Source organism: Mauremys mutica, chromosome 8, assembly GCF_020497125.1.
Source record: "Mauremys mutica isolate MM-2020 ecotype Southern chromosome 8, ASM2049712v1, whole genome shotgun sequence".
NCBI lineage: Eukaryota > Metazoa > Chordata > Testudines > Geoemydidae > Mauremys > Mauremys mutica.
This window is the reverse complement of record NC_059079.1, coordinates 54,312,020-54,332,808: the sequence shown is the minus strand read 5'-3', so window position 1 is coordinate 54,332,808 and position 20,789 is coordinate 54,312,020. Positions and strand designations below refer to the sequence as shown.

At 44.1% G+C, this 20,789-nt stretch overlaps 1 protein-coding gene across 2 annotated transcripts in view; it reads right to left on the bottom strand.

Annotated features, from left to right (window-relative positions):
• The window catches only part of EDEM3 (ER degradation enhancing alpha-mannosidase like protein 3), a 51,749-nt gene that overhangs the window by 12,014 nt on the left and 18,946 nt on the right, over positions 1-20,789 (bottom strand). For both annotated transcript variants that reach the window (XM_045026471.1, XM_045026472.1), the window contains exons 8-16: positions 20,496-20,601; positions 19,795-19,892; positions 18,127-18,252; positions 16,326-16,409; positions 9,173-9,256; positions 8,467-8,591; positions 7,128-7,293; positions 2,673-2,827; positions 1,594-1,747 (exon numbers count right to left, since the gene is read on the bottom strand). In XM_045026471.1, the coding sequence (XP_044882406.1) occupies positions 1,594-1,747; positions 2,673-2,827; positions 7,128-7,293; positions 8,467-8,591; positions 9,173-9,256; positions 16,326-16,409; positions 18,127-18,252; positions 19,795-19,892; positions 20,496-20,601 (1,098 nt within the window). The remainder of the gene's footprint in view (positions 1-1,593; positions 1,748-2,672; positions 2,828-7,127; positions 7,294-8,466; positions 8,592-9,172; positions 9,257-16,325; positions 16,410-18,126; positions 18,253-19,794; positions 19,893-20,495; positions 20,602-20,789) is intronic.

Below are 20,789 nucleotides of genomic sequence, written 5' to 3'. Positions count from 1 at the left end.
GATCCAGGTCTGGGATGCTGTGAGACTTAAATATTAGTTTGATCACTTCATAGTTGTCTTAAATATTACATTCTCTTACTAAAATGAAAAAAATCCATTCACATACATATGTAGTACCAAGACTGTACTGTTTGAAAAAGATACTTTTGTTCTATTATAAAGAACTATGCTTTATCTAGAGCTTGATGCCAATCTAAATAAAACACTTGAGCTTTAGAAATGCACATTTAAAATGATTATTTTATGATCGTGCTATTTGAAGGAGTCATTTTTTACTCTAAAGCATGTTTGAACAAAACATTTTGTGATTTTTTTTTAAATTAAACGACTCATTTTTTCCCTTGTCTGTGCTATTTTTAGATTTGTTAGAACAAGTGCTCTCTCTTTCAGTCCAGCTTCACCTTACAATGAGCTCTTAATTAGGGCACTATATCTTCTACAATTCAGGGACTGCCAAATCTTCTGAGGAAACCAACACAAAATTGTGCCTCACAATCATAGAATGTCAGGGTTGGAAAGGACCTCAGGAGGTCATCTAGTCCAACCCCCTGCTCAAAGCAGGACCAATCCCCAGACAGATTTTTGCCCCAGATCCCTAAATGGCCCCCTCAAGGCTTGAGCTCACAACCCTGGGTTTAGCAGGCCAATGCTCAACCCACTGAGCTATCCCTCCCGCCTATTCATTTTTAAAATGAAGTTTTTAATTCTTAATGGCAGCAAAGAAAACTTTCCAAATGTGATGTATGCAAATTCATGCAGTGATGTCAGCTTGAATCTGCAGACAGCCTGAAACAATTGTTTAATTTTGCTGGAGGGCTGGTTAACTTTGAATCTATAGCTGATAACACTTAACTGCACCTCTGATTATGCTGGTAAAGCTTAGATGCTTCTCCCACATTCTTCAGGTGCCAAATGTCTAGGGTGGCCAGATAGCAAGTGTGAGAAATCGGGACAGGGTGGGGGTGGGGGGGGAATAGAAGCCCATATAAAAAAAGCCCCAAATATCAGGACTGTCCCTATAAAATCAGGACATCTGGTCACCCTACAAATGTCCAAGCTGCCAAAATCTGCAGCTTTCCCTCCCCCAAAAAAATCTATTATACTGTTATGAGTTTAGTGCAAAACTGTAGCACACTGAAAATTAAGTTTACAGACAGCAAAAAACTGCATGTAATACCCAATTAAACAAATGCAAGGATTACTGATTAAAATGTGAATTTGTATTGTATTATTCATTTTCATGTTTAGTTCAATTTCTGCAGGTGTTGCACAATCCAAGTCTTTCGCTGCAACGTAAATAGGGCCTTGGTTGTAACAAGTAGAGATAATGGCACGTAGTTGCAAGACAAAGTTGAAGAAAAGAGGCAAAAAAAATTAAACCAATTAAAAATTATTATTTATCACACATAGCAACAAAGCAAAGGCAAAAAGGTATGCTGAAAGCTTCAGCAGGTCCCTTTTTAAAGCTAAGCAACCCAAATTGTGGAAGCAGAGTGAAACCAAGGGATGAAATCTGCTCCTATTGCAGTCATTAGGAATTTTTCTACTGATTTCAATGCGCCAAGATTTCTACAAAATATATGTGGGTCTTACCTGAATTGCGTGCTGCACTAATTGTACTCTTCCATCTTTGAGGTGAATCAAACTGACTCCCATCTTCTTCAGTATCTCCAAATGCTCAGGGTTACTGGCCATGAAATCCCTGGCTCTCAGTGGCGGTTTTGGTCCACTCCCAAAACTCTCTTCTCTGCCAAAGATGGTAATGACCAAAATGTCATACTGGTAACATTTGTTAAAAAATTATCTAACAGTTTTACACATGAGAGGTGTACAAGCTACAGACATAATATATACACAGCTATCAGAACCCATTCCTATCCTCTACTGCATGAACATTCCACTGGACTATCTCAAGCTGAAAATTAAAGTTCTAGCAAACAAAGCTCTTGGTAAAATGTTACCCTAAAATTATAATTGTTTTAAAAAGCTGAGAACTCCCCCAACCATTTTCCAGTGCAATGTTGATAATGTAAAACTGATATATCAGCAATCTGGTTAAAGTATGAGCCAGCACCCTTCAATATCATTTCTAAATGTTCAGCATCTTGATAATGAATTTTAATAAAACCAGAAAAGCCAGTTTTCCTAACAGACTGAGCATCAGATGCATATAATGCAACTGTTACTCGGCCCTTAATTTTCACCTGCATAAATATTACAGTAGTCATATAAAGGCAGATTTTCCAAATTTTACAGAACAACCTAAAATAAAGTACAAGACTTTAAAGTCAGTTAACTATAGAAATGAAACTGTTAATTTTCTTATTTATTCTCAGAGGTTTCAGATCCTCTTTGCTCTGTTTACAAATTGATTTTTTTTTCCTAATTGGCACTACTGCAATCCTAATTTAGGATCTGCCAACTCGTGCTGAGCTCATTCTACTCTTACATAATCAACTGCAGCTGGAAGTTAGCTGAACACTGGTAGGAAATGCAGCTAGCTTTACTGCCTATGCAGGGCCAAAAGGAATATTATCTTGTGAACAAAGTAAGCATATCTGACTAACATATGCAGAGGGGATTGGAAGGCTTTTTTTTTTTTTTAATAAATTGAATGACAGACAATATTCTGGCCATTCCTAGTGATGGAGGATAAAAAACATGCATCTTACACTCTTGCAACGCCCCTAGGACAGCTCTTATCCACCACATTTTTCAAAGGTTCACGGATACTCTGAGCATACATAGGGTCATTTGGGAAGAGAATCTGGGTGTTCGGACATGTCCACTCAAAGTTACTGTCATCCAGCTCCGTGTATTCTGTGGTCTATAATGTACAAAGCAGATTATCTATTAAGAAACCCAATTACTCTAAATTGCTTATCAAAAGAAAATATCAAACAGACTGCATCATCAAAGGTTATTTGTATACATACAAAGCATATAACCATTGAAGGTAGGAAGATATCATACAACTACAGTTACTAGCGAGGAGTAGTAGGACTTTGACTTGTCTGCTTTTTTGCTAGCTTCTTGGCATGTGCATGTTTTGCTAGCTTCTTGGCATGTGCCTTTAGCATTCCAAGTGTCCCCTAGTCTCCATTTTTATATTATTTTTCTTTCTGAATAGCTCTCCTGTCTGTCTTCATAGCATTCCCAATCAGAATGGAACAAATGATGCTGGTCATGATTCTATTTTGCTGCAATTTGGTAAAGACATGAACAGCAGCAAAGGCGCCAGAGGTGTGGTAGCTGAAGACTCAAATGCAGTCCTGCCTTGGTTCCTATTTGGAAGGTTCTTTTTGCATCCACAATGTCCAGAATTAAAAAAAAAACAAAAAAAAAAAACCCAAACCCTAGTTACAGAAATTGAAGGATTAGGCCCTCTACTGGTAAGTGGTGATTTCAAGCCGTACCGTACCAAACATCTGGTACCCTATGTAACTTCTTGTTCTCTGACAGGAGAAAACTGTGTTTTTTGCTTTAGGTGTAAAGTTAATAGTGTCTATATTTTTGCTGTGGCAGCTCCAGGCTATTAGGATTTCCTGTCTTATGTCAATAGACATGCCTCAGATTTTTTTTTATTTTTTAAGAATATTCTATGAGATCATCTCAGTTCAGTTAAATATCTTCTATTGATTTCTGAGCTGCCTAAGATGACTTGACACAAAGAAATCATAAAACTAAACATTAATAAATAAGGTTACTTTGCCACATATAGCATCCTGTTCATAGATTTCAATATGAACAATCCCCAGAGTCTCTTCCTCACAATCCATATAGCAACAGTCAAGTAAAGTTATGGGTGGCAAAACTATATCAACTAATTTCAAATCAGACCTTAACTGTAAATCAAATGACATTTGTTTTCCTTTGAAAGGAAGAGATTGGTTATTTGCAAATACCGCTGTTTTACTATAGCATAAGAAGTGCATAATAGTTTGGTATCTGTTCCTGGCTCTGCAAATGACTTGGTGGGTGATCCCAGGCAAGTCATTTAACTTCACTACAGCCCAGTTTCCCCATCTGTAAAATGAGTATACTTATCTATTTACAACACACCTGTGAGAAAAGTCATTTAAGATTTATCAACAATAATTAATAATTCTCTAAGATCCAGTATTTAAAGACATATAAAAAGGATCCCCCACCCCAAAAAAAAAAACCCACAAAAATTCAAGTTGCTATAGCATAAAGTTGTTACTTATTTTATTGGAAGAAGTTGCTACATACTAAGTAATTGAGTGAGTAATTCTCTTAGAAGTATGACCAACATAAAATAAATAGAGCCAACACACCTACAGGGAAAAAAGTCTGCAAACTAAGGTCCAGTAAAACTGTTCCCCCACTGTCTTCTATCAGATCAAATAGTGAAACAGGAGGAGGCCACCTTGCTAATCATGCACTAGGGCACAGATATTTCAAGTGGTGGCATGGTACTTAGAATAAAGATAAGCAATGCAGCCCATTAAGACATGTTCCTTTTTCCCCTCCCAGTCACTGCAATCAAACTGATTCTAAAATGATCAGTGTTTTGGTTTCAATAACCTTGTGTCTATTTTACAATTTCTTCCTTGATAGAAAAGCTCCTGACATCTGCTTTAAATGGGATCTTTTTCTATCTTTGCCTTAGTCAGATATTAGTAACTCAGACTGATGGAGATGTTTCAATGAAACCCTACTTTATCAGTATTTAGTAAATTAAACAGTGCTTATATTGAATTTACTTTCACATCTTAGACCTGATTTTCCTCAGAGGTTTTACTGATTTTTAGGAGGCCCTGCTTCATACTCCCCAACAGCTGGACATAGCTACCATCAAGGAAATATTCTGCCTTCTATACAGGACACAATATACTCACTATACAGAACTTCAAGAGTTTCTACAAATATTAGTATAAACTTCATTTTAAAAGTTTTGCTTTAATAATACAGGCAAGTCACATCTTAGGCACATTTAACATGCGCGAAGTCAGCTTTGCACGGTCGGCAAAAACAGGGGGAAAAAAACCGAACAACAATAATATAAAAACTGCATCTGTAGTGCAGGCAATTCCGCCCACCATTCAACTCAATGAGTGTTTCACTATACATGAAAAGAGAACAGGAGTACTTATGGCACCTTAAAGACTAACAAATTTATTTTAGCATGAGCTTTCGTGAGCTGCAGCTCACGAAAGCTCATGCTAAAATAAATTTGTTAGTCTTTAAGGTGCCACAAGTACTCCTGTTCTTTTTGCGGATACAGACTAACATGGGTGCTACTCTGAAACCTGTCACTATACATCGTTTTCGCTTTACGCGCTAACCGCGGAACGGAACCCTCGCATAAGATGAGACTTGCCTGTACAAGATCTGTGCCTTTTAAATCCATGCTTATCTTTTATTGGTACTATCCTGTTTTTCTGAAAGGTTTTGGAGACAGCCAACACTTCCAGGAAAAGGACAGCGGAGCAATGAATAGCACAGATAGCTATCAGGGAACATGACCAATTTTTGTTAATGAAGGTTAACATGCAATGGCGTTAATGAACTCTGTATAGCACACTACAAATTATTTTACAAGTCTAATCTCAAAATTATTGGTCTTCAGGTTCCTAGAGCAGTATTTCCTTTATTTTCAATGTTGAATTCACTCAATATAGCTGTGAAGCTTCTCTTGAATTTACTAAGTTCTCCAGGAAGAAAGCCCTCAGCCAAAAAAAGTCTGTGACTTCAGTTTTCCACAACTGATCTGACACACATCTCTACTGGGATAAAAAACCCATGGCACCAAGTCTCAGAGCCTGGGTAACCTCAGACAGACTTTTGGGGCTTGGACTGCCAGGCTATAAAATTGCAATGTAGTGGTTCAGGCTCCAGGCCAGCCATGGGTCTTTTATTATGTTTATTATAAACATACCTTGAGTGTCTTGTCTACAATGCACAGCGGGCGAGTGTGATTTCTAAAGCACATCAATGTGTTGCACACTAACTGGTCTGCTGTCATGAACTACAGTTTCCCTATTACACATGAATATAGTGCTCTTTCAAACAGCACTACGTTAATGCAGACTTGGGCCAGTTAGTGCGCAACACCCTGGTGTGCTTTAGAAGTCTCACCCTTATAGTGCATATTGCCTTGGTGTGTAAATAAGTAAGAAAAAGCTAAGTAATGGATTAACTAAGAATTATCCAAGAGTGAGCACACTTCAAGTCAAAATAATGGCAGATTAACATTGGGGGAATCCCTAGGTGATAAATAATCCTCTGTTCACTTTCTCATCTGTTTATTTAGCCTGTCAGATGAGCTACTGATACTGGAAATATCAGTCTCTCAGAAGGAAAGCAGCAAGAAAAAGTACTGTTTAGACTACATCACCATGACCACTTCCAGCAGAGTCTGAGTCGACTGCTGCCACTCCCGTCAACTCCGCTTCCGCCTCTTGCGAGCTGGAGTTCTGGAGTTGACAGGGAGCGCAATCAGGGATCGATTTTATCACGGCTACACTAGACGTGATAAAATTGACCCCTGATACATCGATCACTACCCGCTGATCCGGCGGGTAGTGAAGACCTGCTCTAAGAGCCTGAGTGAGCTCAACTATAGCTCTACTGATTTCAACATTTCACACCAGCTGAGGATCTGGCCCTAGAGCTGGAAAGCTAACTTGGGTTTCCTCCCAGGTACTAAACCCTAGATCAGCAGACTAGCTCACTCTGCATTTTATTTTTCCCTTAATATAAAAAATGACTTGGCAAATTTAATCTAATGGTTAAAGTATTTTTAAAGAGGAAATAAATCTGAGCTCCACAAAACAAGAAAATGTATTTATTTATTTGAAGATTAGGGTTTTATTGGTTTGTTTTTTGTAAGCAAGTGTGTTCTGTGACCTTTCTGCCAAGTTCCAGCCTGGAGCAAGGTTTTATGGTTGAGTTATAAATACCTAAAAAACAGGTTTGGTCATGGAAAAAACTGACAATATTCATGGGTGCCACTAATTACTGTCATGATAAAACAGTTTGTATTAAAATCTGTAAGCGATGTCAGATTTTTGAAACTTACCATTTACCCTGATTTTTCCATCTAAAAACACTTCAATTAAAGTGGTATTAAAAATAGACTAAAGTTTAAAAAGGTCACTCACTGTATTTTTCTTAGACATTGTTTGGTTTGTAGTAGAGAGCCAAAGAGGCAATAGATGAGCCTCTGTAGTGAAGATATAATCTTCTATATCGAAAACCATGTCTTCCTTATCAGCAAAGAGCAGGTAAAGGTATTTAAACATCTCAGCCAGGAAGAAAGAATCCATTCTATGGGGCAAGGGAGGGGGGAGAGAGAGAAGAACAGTACTATTTCCCAAAGTGGCAGTAAAACAAATGCTCAGGATACTCAATTTCCAAACAGTTAATGATACTTAGCATTGCAGGTTTGTCATGGTGGGGAAAAAAGTCAAACAGGGTCATATTCCTGTTTTTCTGTGACTTCCCCACAGCTAGAGATCCTGCCCTGGGGTGGCTGGGCTCAGCTCCCCACTCTGCATTGTAACATGGCACACGCAGTCCCAGCACTGCTCAGGTTTAGCTCAGCTGCCTTTATGTCATGATGAAGAGAAAGGAGGGAAGCAGGGCGGCCAGGCCGCATTTGACTGAGCTGAATAGCAGCACTGGGTTGTGCTAAACCTGAGCCTGGGCATAGAGCAGAGCCCAGAGAGGGCAGGGGGAGGTACCGTTCAGCCCTGCGTGTCCCCTGTGGCTGCTCTCCTTAGGGGAAGCTCCAACATCCAGGCTGCATTCCACCTTCCCAATGATGATCCATCCTGGGAAGGGGGCTCAAGAAAGTGACAGGGTCCTCCCTTCACAACCCACAGTGTCAGGGCTCAGGTAGGGGACGCAGCTTTTACAGGCTGTTCTAAATTTACCGAGGCTGCTCTGTGTTTAATAAAAAAAGGCTGTGACAAATCTGCAGCCTTAATGATAACTTTTGAGCTTATTAGCCCTGCTTGAGTGCTGCAACTACTGCAGAATTCCAATAGGAGGATATTTCCCTCTGTGTTTACAGAGGGAAATAACAGTTCAAGAAGTTCAATGGAAAAGTGGTGTTACAATAATAATATACTGCTTGAGAATTCCAAAGTCAACATTTTTCAAATGAAATATGCTTCAAATTTAATCTACTTAACCATTGTCAAGTTTTATTAAAAAGATCTATAAAGAAAATATCAGAATAGGCTGTCTTCACTTTAATACAGAAAGGTTATAATTTAAGGCTATGAATTTTGAAAGTGTTTAAGGCCAATTAGACTACAGATATTCCATTAACATCAAATCAAATATGCATAATCTGAGGGTTGGTTTATTTAGATGAACACAGAATACACCATCAGCACCTATCCAAAATTCAATTAATCTCAATACACATAAAAATAAGTTAATCAGACTCCTTTTATAATTTTCTAATAAACTTAAAAATCACTACACACTTACCTGTCCTCATGGCTTCCAGTACGAACATCCTTCATTGCAGCAAATCCACAAGGTACTCTAGCATATTTGTTTAAATTTTCAATGAGCGTTTTTCCTACTTCTAGGTAGTAAGGGTCCCCAGTAGCCTATTTTTAGAAAAGTTGCACAATACTTAGATGTCATGTAAAATGTATAGCTGGTTTTTTAGAACTACTTGCTATGCATTAGTTTCTGGTATGTTGCCTTTTTTTACACATCCATTAAATGTAGTGTTATTGTTTCAAAAGAGAAGAGCCATATGCAGAAGAGAAAGTTCCTTTCAAATACAGTGCATTACCATTTACACTACATGGACAAACTATACTATACTGGGACAATCAAAGGAACACAAGGGAGTTACGCCCAGATGTTTAAAGATATTTGAAAGTAAGACTTAGGCCTTGCAGTGCCTAAATACCTTTAAAAATCTGGGCCTCAGGCACCCAACTGTTACTGAATCTGAAGGGGCTGGGCTCCTTTGTACCTTTGAAAATCCTTGTCTTATAAAACAAAACTCTGAAGACATTTTCCAACAACAAAGAGTGCCTACATCTGGCTTGCATGCCATAAGCATATAACTCTGGCACCAATGGACGAATTGGGGTCCAGTTTGGGACACAGCACCAATAAAATCCAAACCTTAGGACCCAGTGTCAAAAAGCCAAAGCGATGAAGAAAGTGGTCTTACTTTATACAAGAAATAGGTGCTTTCTGCAAATTCTGGTCTTAAAGGGTGCTGAGCCCAATGAACCCTGAAGTCTGTTGTGAAAGCCTGAGGAAGAAAGAATAGAGATAAATAAATGGAGGCATAAAAATATATAGACAGTGAATTATTATTTTAGATTTCAAAACAAATAGGCAGAAGGGAGCAAGTCCTGATCAACAAGCTCTACTCCTTTCTCATTTATTTCCATTTCTAATTATAAAAAGCCCCTATCCAAATTTGCTCTAGGATTCCTGTCAACAGTTAGAAGATTACTTTCTGAAAAAAAAATTGATAGAAAATAATATTCTCTGATGACAGGCCTGATTCTGATCTTACATACACCAGTATAAGTCAGGCAATGGCATTACTTCAGAGTAAAGACAGAGTTCAAAATTAGGCCCTATGCACCCATTTGATTTATTCTGCTCTATTCTGGATTCATGTAGCTGGGATAAAGTCAGACATTCAAAGTTATTCATCCTTCATGTGTAGCAAAGGTATAGATCCAGAATAGGCAGGTCTGATTATGTTAAAAACAAAACAAAACTGCGACTTATCTCTGAATGCTAGGACAGGCAAGCAGCCACCTATGGTATGAATACTACAGTAACTAGTCAGCAATCGAACAAGTACCAGAAAAACAAGATAGCCTCTCTCCACTGAAGACCAAGGACCAAATTTTTAAGTGCCTATGCAAATGTTGCAGTAATGACTGTACACAGGCAAACCGGCTTTTGTGTACACAATTAACTTGTTTTCAGGGTCAACACAATATCCGTAGGTACGTTTTCAGAGGCTCGATGCAAATATGGCCCTGAACATGTTACTTCTCCAATGGATTCAGGCTTCACTTGGCCAAGAAAAAGACGGTTACTCACTGTAGTAACTGTTGTTCTTCGAGATGTGTTGCTCCTATCCATTCCAGTTAGGTGTGCGCGCCGCGCGTGCACGGCTCTTCGGAAGATTTTTACCCTAGCAACTCCGGCGGGCCGGCTGGGCGCCCCCTGGAGTGGCGCCGCTATAGCGCAGGATATATACCCCAGCCGGCCCGTCCGCTCCTCAGTTCCTTCTTGCCGGCTACTCCGACAGTGGGGAAGGAGGGCGGGTCTGGAATGGATAGGAGCAACACATCTCGAAGAACAACAGTTACTACGGTGAGTAACCGTCTTTTCTTCTTCGAGTGATTGCTCCTATGCATTCCAGTTAGGTGATTCCCAAGCCTTACGTAGGCGGTGGGGTCGGAGTTAGATGTTGCAGAACGCAACCGCTAAGCCAGAGGCTGCAACAGCTCTGGACTCCCGGACCAATGAGGCAAAGGTGTGGACCGAGGACCAGGTAGGTGTACAACACATCCCCCGAAAGGGAATGCGAGCCAGGAAGGCAGCTGAGAAGCATGAGCCCTGGCGGAATGTGCAGCAAGGTGGCTCTATGGCACATGGGCCGAAACAGAAGAGGTGCAGATGCACAACGTCATTGAAGATGAAATCCTCTAGGAGGAGACAGGTATGCCCTTCGTCCGGTATGCCGGTACGATGAAGGTTTTGGGGGCGTTACGAGAGGGCTCAGTCCGCTAGATATAGATTGCGGACGCCCTGCAGATGTCGAAGGAGGGCAACCGTTGCTCTCCTTGCACAGAGAGTGGCTTCGGAAAGAAGACCGGAAGAAAGATATCCTGGTGGATATAAAAGGCCGACACCTCCTTGGGGAGGCAGGTCGGACGTGGTAATAACTGCCCTTGTCCTTGAGGAACACAGTATACCTTGGGCCTATTGTGAGAGTCTGAAGCTCGGAGACTCGTATGGCCGCAGGAAAGACTACAGGAAACTGCCTTGCAGGACAGTTATATCAATGAGCATGTTGACATTGGCTCGAATATGGCAGTCATAAAACTGGGTAGAACCAGATTGAAGAGCCAGGTTTATGGCGGGGCCCCACTGGGGGGGGTGTATAAACGCTCCAAGCCCTGAGGAACCAGATGGAATGGAGCGGGATCTCTGCGGGAGAAACATTGCGCGTTTCGGAGCAGCATGAGAAACGCTTCCACTCGGCCAGATACTTTAACCGAATGGACGATTTTCTACCACCCCGGAGAATCCCGTAGAACCGAGGCCGAACCACATAACTCGGATCGGTTTAGCCACGCAGGAGTCCTGCTGTGAGGTGCAGGGAATACAAGACCGGGTGGTGAAGGTTGTCGTGCTTCCGCGTCATGGGGTCTGTGCCAAGAGGGTTGCTACCGACAGGTGTAGCAACATGGTGTGCCAGTGCTGCCCAGGTTACACTGGAGCGAACCCGATCAGGGGCGCTCTGTCCCTGCGGAGTTTGAGCAGGACCTTGTGAACCAGCGGGGACAGTGGACAGCGTACGGCAGATGGCTGATCCATGGCCTCAGGAAAATCCTCCAAGACCGAGCCTGGGGAGAGGCCTTGGAACGAGGAGAATTTCTCTCTCTCTTTCCGTTCTCGCGAACGTGAGGAGGGCTATGCGGGGGAAGACCCACTTTTGGAAAACGGAATAGATAAAGACGGGAGGAAACCACCACTTGTGAGATAGGAAGGATCTGCTGAGACGATCCGCCAGCTGAATCGCCTGGTACACAAGGCAGACTGCTCTCAGCTCTCGGACATTGATGTGTAGGGCCAGCTCTTGCGCTGACCGAAGGCCGTGAGTGCGAAACTACACCAGGTGCGCACCCAGACGAAAGATGGGCTGTCTGTCATGAGGGACCCCGAGGGGTGAATGAAACAGCATCCCCGGATACACCGGGGAGGACGCCGACTCCCGTTCGAGGGAGCCTAGGCTGCTCGGGGGAAACGAGACGACCATGAGTATGCCATCTCTGCCCGGATGGCACCCCCAGGTGAGCCACGATTGAAGGAACAGAGGCAAAGCCTGGTATGTTTAGTTGCAAACGTGCAGACAGCCATGTGACTCAGGAAACCGAGGCAAGAGCGAGCCCAAGTTGGCGGGAAGGTCCGTAGACCTTGTACAATTGTTACCCTCGCCTGAAATCAAGGCTGAGGAAAGCAGGCTCTGGCGAGTCTGGAGTCCAGGACGGCCCCAATGAATTCCCTTCCCTATATGGGAATCAGAGTGGATTTTACTATTGATCATCAGGCCTAGACACAGGAATAGGTTCGTGTCGATGCCCACATGACTGGTACTTTGGGCCCGGGGGTTCTTCGAATGAGCCACTCGTCTAGACACGGAGAACGTGTATCAGACGGTGGCGAAGAAAGGCGGCGACTACAGCCATGCACCTTGAATACCCCTGGGCTGTATAGAGGCCAACCGGGAGGGCTGTATACTGGGAATAACGATGGTAGGCCCCAAATCAAGGGTACCTTCTGTGTGGAGGAGAAATGGCAACGTGAAAAACACGCGCCCTTCATATCGAGGGCGGCGTACCAGTCTCCGGGATCCCAGGATGGGATGACAGTCGCCCTGGGTACCATGCGGAACTCATCTGCATCGTGACTTGTTGAGTTCCTGCAGGCCTAGGATAGGTCTGAGACCTCCCTTCGCTTAGGGGAATATGTTTCGCCCTTAGGTACCTCCTGTATAGCTCCGATGAGGAGGAGCGTCCGCACCTCGTGCGAGAGGAATCGCTCGTGAGAGGGGTCCTTAGGAGGGGCGAGGATGGGTAGGCTTTTGCCCCATTGGTGGTCAGAAGGACCCTAATTCTGGCTCCTTTGGGGTGCGGATTGATGGCCACGACCGTGTAAGCCACGCCCGCTGGCCATGTCCTGACCTTGTCAAGGCGCAGGGTAAGAGCGGAGGTCGGGGACGAAACATCGGCGCTGAATTACCGGCGTGTGCATGCCGAGAGAGAGAGAGAGCAAAGTGACCCTGCTGCCCTTTAGGTTCTGCAGCCTAGGGCCAGTGTTGTCAGAGAACAGGCCTGTGCCACTGAAGGGCAAGATCTGTATAGCGTGCCACAGCTGCGAGGGAAGGCTCGATAACTGGAGTCCTGAAACGCGCCGCATGGCAACACCCGAGGCCAGAGTCATGGCAGCGGAGTCAGCTGCGTCCAACGAGGCCTGGAGGGAAGCTCTCTCCAGCTCCGTCCTTTGCTGCAGGAGGGCATCGAACTCTTGATGGGAGTTCCGAAGAACCGACTCTCTAAATTTGCCCACCGCAACCCACAGTAGCGGATAAGCAGGGCTTGCTGGTTCGCCACACGAAGTTGCAGGGCCCCCTCCGGGTACATCTTATGGCCCAGTAAGACCACACGCCCAGCCTCTTCGGATTTAGGGGCTGGTCGCATTTCGATTAGAGGAGGGCCGGAGGGGTATGTTCCTGCCCCCGCCTCATCTGGGGAGGAGGAAGAAGAAAGGCCCGGGACAAGCGGGTCCTGTGTGGGCTCGAGCTCCTGGATGACCTCTTGATCCGGTGGGATCTGGGAGCCCGGTGCCGAACCGGAGGTTGCTCTGTACCGGTCGGACGGGGACGACTAATTGTCACCTCTGGCACCCAGAGCTCGGAGGGAACGGAGCGAGATGGGATCACCGGTACGCCTCTGGCGTAGTAGTACACCCACGGCGTCCAGAATGACCACTGATAGGTCTCCTGGAAGACTCTGGAGGGCACATCGGAAAACAGAGTGCTACGCATACGAAGTGTCCGCACGGGACGACACTGATGTGTGGCTGGATGGCCCTGGAGGAGTTGAAAGCTCTTGGTCGAGTCTCCGTCTGTAACTGACGTCGCTCGATGCGGTACCGAGAACGGGACCTGCCACCGAAGCTGTGCCGGGCGGTCGACCGAGAGTGCGAGGCTCGATGATCAGGAGTGCCTACGAGCGTCCAGGTGCCTGGGGCTTGATCGGTACCGAGTGTCCCGGACCGGCGAACGGGATGCTGACCGGTGCCGCGAGCACTACTGGTACCAACATGGAGAACGGTGCCGAGACCTAGATCGGTGACGGGACCGAGAACATGTGCGGGACCGCGACCCTGAACGGTGCCGCTGTGCGGTGCCGAGGTAGGGTGGTCTGATCAAGGCAGGCTTGCCCATCGACTATGTAACCCCCACCGGCGGTGCCGGGGGTTGAGGCAGCGTAGATGCTGTCGTTGCAATCAGTCCCCTCGCCGTGGACACTGTCTCCGGCATGGAGGGAATAGTGAGCTCGACCATAGCTGGCACCCCGGATGCAGCTTCCTAGCGAGCTCGACCACGGTCCATACCGGGGAGTGTTCCAGCACCGGACTCGACGGCTTTTGCCTGGCCGGAGTTAATGGTGCGGGCATTGTCGGTGCCACGGTAGACATCGGTGCCGGGCGATCCGATGGAGCATAGCGCTCGGCTGCGGAGCAGGCGGCTCGGACGCAGCTTCAGGGCGAGCTCAACCACGGTCCGTACCGGGGAGCTTTCCGGCACCGGACTCGACGGCTCTTGCCTGGCCGAAGTTAATGGTGCGGCGGCAGACATCGGTGCCGGGCGGTCCCACTGAACATAGCGCTCGGCTGCGGAGCAGGCGGCTCGGACGCAGCTTCCTAGCGAGCTCGACCACGGTCCGTACCGGGGAGCTTACCAGCACCGGACTCGACGGCTCTTGCCCGGCCGGAGCTAACGGTGTGGATACTGTCGGTGTCGCGGCAGACATCGGTGCCGGGCGATCCGACTGAACATCGCGCTCGACTGCGGAGCAGGCGGCTCGGACGCAGCTTCCGGGCGAGCTCGACCACGGTGCGTACCGGGGAGCTTTCCGGCACCTGACTTGACGGCTCTTGCCTGGCCGGAGTTAACGGTGCGGATATTGTCGGTGCCGCGGCCGACATCGGTGCCGGGTGATCCGACGGAGCATAGCGCTCGGCTGCGGAGCAGGCGGCTCGGACGCAGCTTCATAGCGAGCTCGACCACGGTCCATACCGGGGAGCTTTCCAGCACCGGACTCGACGGCTCTTGCCTGGCCGGAGTGAAAGGTGCGGATATTGTCGGTGCCGCGGCAGACATCGGTGCCGGGCGATCCGACTGAGCATAGCGCTCGGCTGCGGAGCAGGCGGCTCGGACGCAGCTTCCGGGCGAGCTCGACCACGGTGCGTACCGGGGAGCTTTCCAGCACCGGACTCGACGGCTCTTGCCTGGCCGGAGTAACTCTTCATCCTCCAGGAGAGAGGTCCATGCCGAGGGTACGTCGGAGTCAGCGGCGGTGGTGCCAGGAGGCCTTGGCGGCACCGGCGGTCCGGTGCCGAGGGAGCGCGCCGTGAAAACTAACTAGCGCTCGGCGCCGAGAGCGGAGGAGCAAGAGCTGCCTCCCTCAGGAGCTGTTTAAAACGAAAGCCCCGCTCCCCTTTGTTCACGGATTAAGGGCCTCACAAATGCGGCACTTATCTGTGAGGTAAGATCCCTCGAGGCACTTAGGAGAAGATCTCTTGTCGGCAGCGGCTTGTGGCCGGCCGAGCATTAGAAACCCTGTGGACCGGGCATCGGACCCGGCCCCGGGTGAGGGGAAGGGGATAAACCCCAACCCCTGTAAAATAAATACACTAAACTCTGTTTGTTTGTAGAATAGTAAACTACAACTATAAACAGAACGAGAGAAAACTACGAGTAGCTAGGGAAGTGGAGGTCAGCTGAGCTGTGCTCCACTGTTCCAACGGCCGTCACGGGCGGAAAGAAGGAACTGAGGAGCGGACGGGCCGGCTGGGGTATATATCCTGCGCTATAGCGGCACCACTCCAGGGGGCGCCCAGCCGGCCCACCGGAGTTGCTAGGGTAAAAATCTTCCGAAGAGCCGTGCACGCACGGCGCTTACCTAACTGGAATGCATAGGAGCAATCACTCGAAGAAGAACAGAAGGAAATGAAAAGTCAGTGTGATTTAATAGCATAAAGCCATTACATCACCAAGAAGATAGTTTCATATCAATGTTATGTAAACTTTATATACTAGTGTGAAGTGATCCAAGGTCAGTTTAAAAAATAAAATTTATTCATTATCACTTATCTGTTATATAACAATTGTTTCCCCCTATTGGTAGTTACAATATCTCAGGGAAAAATGTTTCATATCCAGAACACCACTCCTGTTGTGCATGTGAGTTTGTACCATCTTTTTTTTTTTTAAGTTATACATTATGTCTAGTATTACTTGAACTGAGATCACAATCAGTTTACATAACCTTCCACCTTACCTCAGGAAGAAAGTTATGCTTTTTTATCACCTGATATAACATCTCATGAGTTTCAATAGCAGGTCTAATGTCACCTTTCAATACCTACAAATCAAGAACAATAACAATGAATACATAAAAGTCAGGCATGATAGCTGTACAAGACTGTATACATTGCCAGCATACACAATAATATAGTAAATCATGATCCTTTGTTTCAGTGTATAATCTGCTTTATTTATGTTTTTCTATTTAGCATGGGATAGGAAACATATGAGTGACTGCAACCCTTAAGAGACCACTATTTCACAGCAATCATAACTGACTTGCGGGAAAGAGGGTAGATTGGCTGTGGCCCTGGAGGTTTTTCGCCTTCCTCCGAAGCATGGGGCAGGGGTCGCTTGCTAAAGGAGTGGGGGGATCGGCTTATGTGGCCTGCATCTTGCAGGAGGTCAGACTAGATGATCATATTGGTCCCTTCTGATCTTGAATTCTATGATTCTATGAGGACAGGATCATACTCAGACTGAAATCCTGGTTTAAAAGGGAATTTGCCCAGGTTTGTGACAGATGTTACAAAATGCATCTGTAGCCAGGACTTGAATGGACCCATTCCCTTCAGTTCAAATTTTGCTACCAGAATTGCTTTTGAAAGCTCTGAGGACAGATTCTCAATCAGATATTTAAAGCCCCTTGGGAATCCAGAGTGGCTCATATGATTTTAAAGCCCTAGCGGGCTGCAGAATGGACTTCTCATGCAATCATAATACCAGCCTTCTGAGTCTGGTTGTAAGTAAATCCTGGAACAAGAGACTATTCTTTTTATTCATCCATACAAAATGTATTCTTACAAAGATTTATTCTAAATAGAGGGAAGAAATACAAGCAGGAAACTTATGTTTCAGAGATTCAGCAATGAACACTCAGAGAATGATCTGAAAAAGGTGGGAGTGGGGTTGTTTTGAAAATCAACACTGCTACCAGTTGCAAAGTCATTTAATCTGGAAGACTATGCAGTAGGTCATGGAGGAAAGACAGGCAAGGGAACTAATGACAAACATCTGTAGCATATACATGCGGGGTGGGGGGGGAAGAGAGGAGAAGGGGAGATATAATGAAGGGAGCCAATGACAAAGGTAAGACAGAAATATCAACAGGAAGCCTTAAGACCCATGAGTAGGGTGGCCAGGTATATATTTTAGACTGCTAGAAATGGAAGTTGAGCATCTGATATGCCTTGAAACCTTTTGGTTACCACTTTGAATTTTGGTAACAAAATCAGTAAGCTGTGAGCTTGGCAACTAAGAACTATATCCTAAGAAGAAAAGGGATCTCTATAGTTGAGAGTTAAGTGAAAAAGGGGGGGGAGGGGAGAGGAGAAGAGGAGAATTATCTTGCTCCACTCTTGCAGGAGTTTAGTTTTTTCTCCCCTAAAAATGATTTGCATATGAATTTAAAAAAAACTTCTGCAGACGACTATTAGAGTTTAAGTCAAGCATTTTACATGATATTCAAGGAGTTAAGAGGTAAAAGAAGCAGAACCAGGTAGATAATGAAAGGGTATGAACGTTCAGACAGTTTTCCCTCTTAACAGCCAGTACAAACTTGGAAATAATTTGATGGCTGCATGATTTAATATAACCAGCAGAGAAAGCAAAGGCAAACAAATCCCTCTTCCACAGCAGATAACATTTTTAAAAGTTAAATTACTGAGCCTAAATGACAACAACTATATTATGTATTTTTCATATCTGTTTTTATGAACAATTATTATTAAGTCCATTTAATGTGATCTGGGGACTGGAGGTTTTAGAAACCTTACCTGCAAGCCTGGGAAGAATGCAAGCAAAGAATCCATCCAGGTCCGAGCATTTAGCATTGGTTTGTGAATATGAACATCAAGCAGAAGAGGTGGCTGACTAATGTACCTCATTATGGCATCATAGTGCTAACAAAAACAGAAACATTAGCTCACATCTCTTTCAAAAGGGACATGAAAACCCAGTAGTTTGCTATATTTCATTTCAGTAAGGTAATGGTCTCAGGGAAGTGCATCCCTGCAATTAGTAATACATAAATGAAAACACAGTTCCTAGTTACGCAAATCAGAATGTAAGAGCCTGAATAATTATTGCACAGCTAAACAGTAATATATACATATACATATTCACAAATATATCCAGCAACCATTGCCATGAATATGCAAGTTTTTTCTCTGTTTGGCTACTATACCTCGTCTACATTGTCTGGCTCCTGTGGTTTTTAAGTTGGCTAACAGCAATAAAGATGGCTGCAGTTTCTCACTTACTTTGGCTGAAGCAGAGAACTCTAAAATGCATGTATAAGAAAAACACCAAACGGGACTAACTGCTGTAAAGAGTTTTAAAAACCCTTTGAATAACTTGTCTGCTTACCCACTCCCAATCCCTCTTTTTCCCAGGACAGCTGTCTTATTTGTGTTTGCATTGCAGGCCTCACAGTTTTTAATATAAAGTCCTCAACTTTCAGTTGAAGAGTTTAGGAGGTAATACTATATCACGGGCTGAACAAATAAGAAGCCCAATTAAATTATTATAATGACAGCTATACACATTAGCAATATAAATTATTTGTCTGACTTTTATGTTGCTTGCAAGAATCAAGAAAATTCATTTCATTTGTGCATCACCGTTCTGTATCATAGCTCAATGGTTTAGCATTGGCCTGCTAAACCCAGGGTTGTGAGTTCAATCCTTGAGGGGGCCATTTAGGGAACTGGGGTAAAAATCAGTCTGGGGACTGGTCCTGCTTTGAGCAGGGGGTTGGACTAGATGACCTCCTGAGGTCCCTTCCAACCCTGATATTCTATGATTCCATGATTATTCTAGTGAAAAAAGTTCATAATTTTCAGAAAACTTAGCAGTCTTATGAATCTAATAAACCTATGAACTAAGGCACGTTTTTGCAGGTTATACTCATATAAGCATTGGGCTGGCTTAGTGTCTCTGTACTCATGGCTCTGCTCCGATAGATGAAACCCAGAATTTGATTTTCAGGTTCTATCTGTTGCTCTGAGAGCCAGCAGGAGCTTTCAGCTTACTTTGCGATAAGAGAGGCCTTACATTAATAGGGTTTTCTGTACAACAGTGTAAAAGTAGCATTGTTGAGCTCCAAAGTAAGTGTCAATACAGCCCTCCATGGTTAGAAAGATATGGTTATACTGGTGTGGGACGCAAACAAGGAAAGATGTATAGGAGCTTCTTCAGTCCCACAGCTACATAGGAGGTCTCCACCCTTGTTGGGCAGGGAAGAGGAACATACGTGGGTATGGTAGTCAATTCAAGTTTGGCTACAACACAACAGAAAGAATGAGCAGTATGGACATTGCAAGATTCTGAAAAACCTTGCAAAGTCCATGAAGTACAAAGCAGGAATCTAACAGCTAACAGACAACACTAAAAATTATTCTTAAATGGGGAATATACTTGAGCAAAAAGTTAAATCAACTTACTGTGTTAAATCTTTCCAGGAAACGGTCATCTCCAAGCAAGACATAGGCTTTTAATAAATATTCATAATACGAGTCTATTCCTGCTCCAACTCCACTATCTAGAAATAACACAAGATACAAAAGTACTGTATTTTTAAATTTAAATAGTTACATGGATAAAAGTTTTCAACTGCTAATTTTCAATTTCATTTCAATTGCTATTGTTTGAATGAAAGAAAAGAGGGGATGTTCAGGACAACTGATGGTGCAAATAAAGGAGCAGGTAGATTAATGAAGGGCTGCACTGAGTAGTGTGCAGTATTTTCCTGCTTTTTTGAAAATGTGTTCTAGTATATTTGAACATAAAAGAGTATGCTCAGGCATGCTATTTAGTCAAGTGTTTAATTTTCTTGTATGAAAATATTTTTATTGGCCTGAATACACAATTACACTCTTATTTGTACTTTACTGTGCACTTAAAGTAGATTCTTTGAAAATTTAGCACTAAGAAATCTCTCAGCATCCAGGGAATTAGGGAATGTTTTCCTTGAAACAAAAACTGAGTTCTCAGGCAAGATATTCTTGCAGAGAAAGACTAGGCTTCATTATACCTGGTTTCTTCAGATCTGAAAGTCCACTTGCCTTCCTAATGGTATTTTAAAATAATTTAAACTCCCAAGAGCTGCATGTGATCATGGGTCTTAAGAGTCAAAGCCACATACCTTTGCGGACCCAGTCTCCAGTATGTATATTAATGGTAACTCCCACTAAATTACTGTTGCGTTGTCTTTTTTCCCAAAGAAAATCAAGCGCCTTCCGTGCATATTCCTGCAACCAACAAAAATTTTTAATTTAAGTGTAATTACAGGGCAATACAGGAGGCAAGAAAAAGCATCAGGTGCTGGTATACAAGCTTTTGGGGGTTTTGTCCACTAAAATAATGGAGCTATGAAGTAGTAGAGATATAGATATAGAGATATATAGATTCATATTTAGACTGAATTTCCAAAATGTAG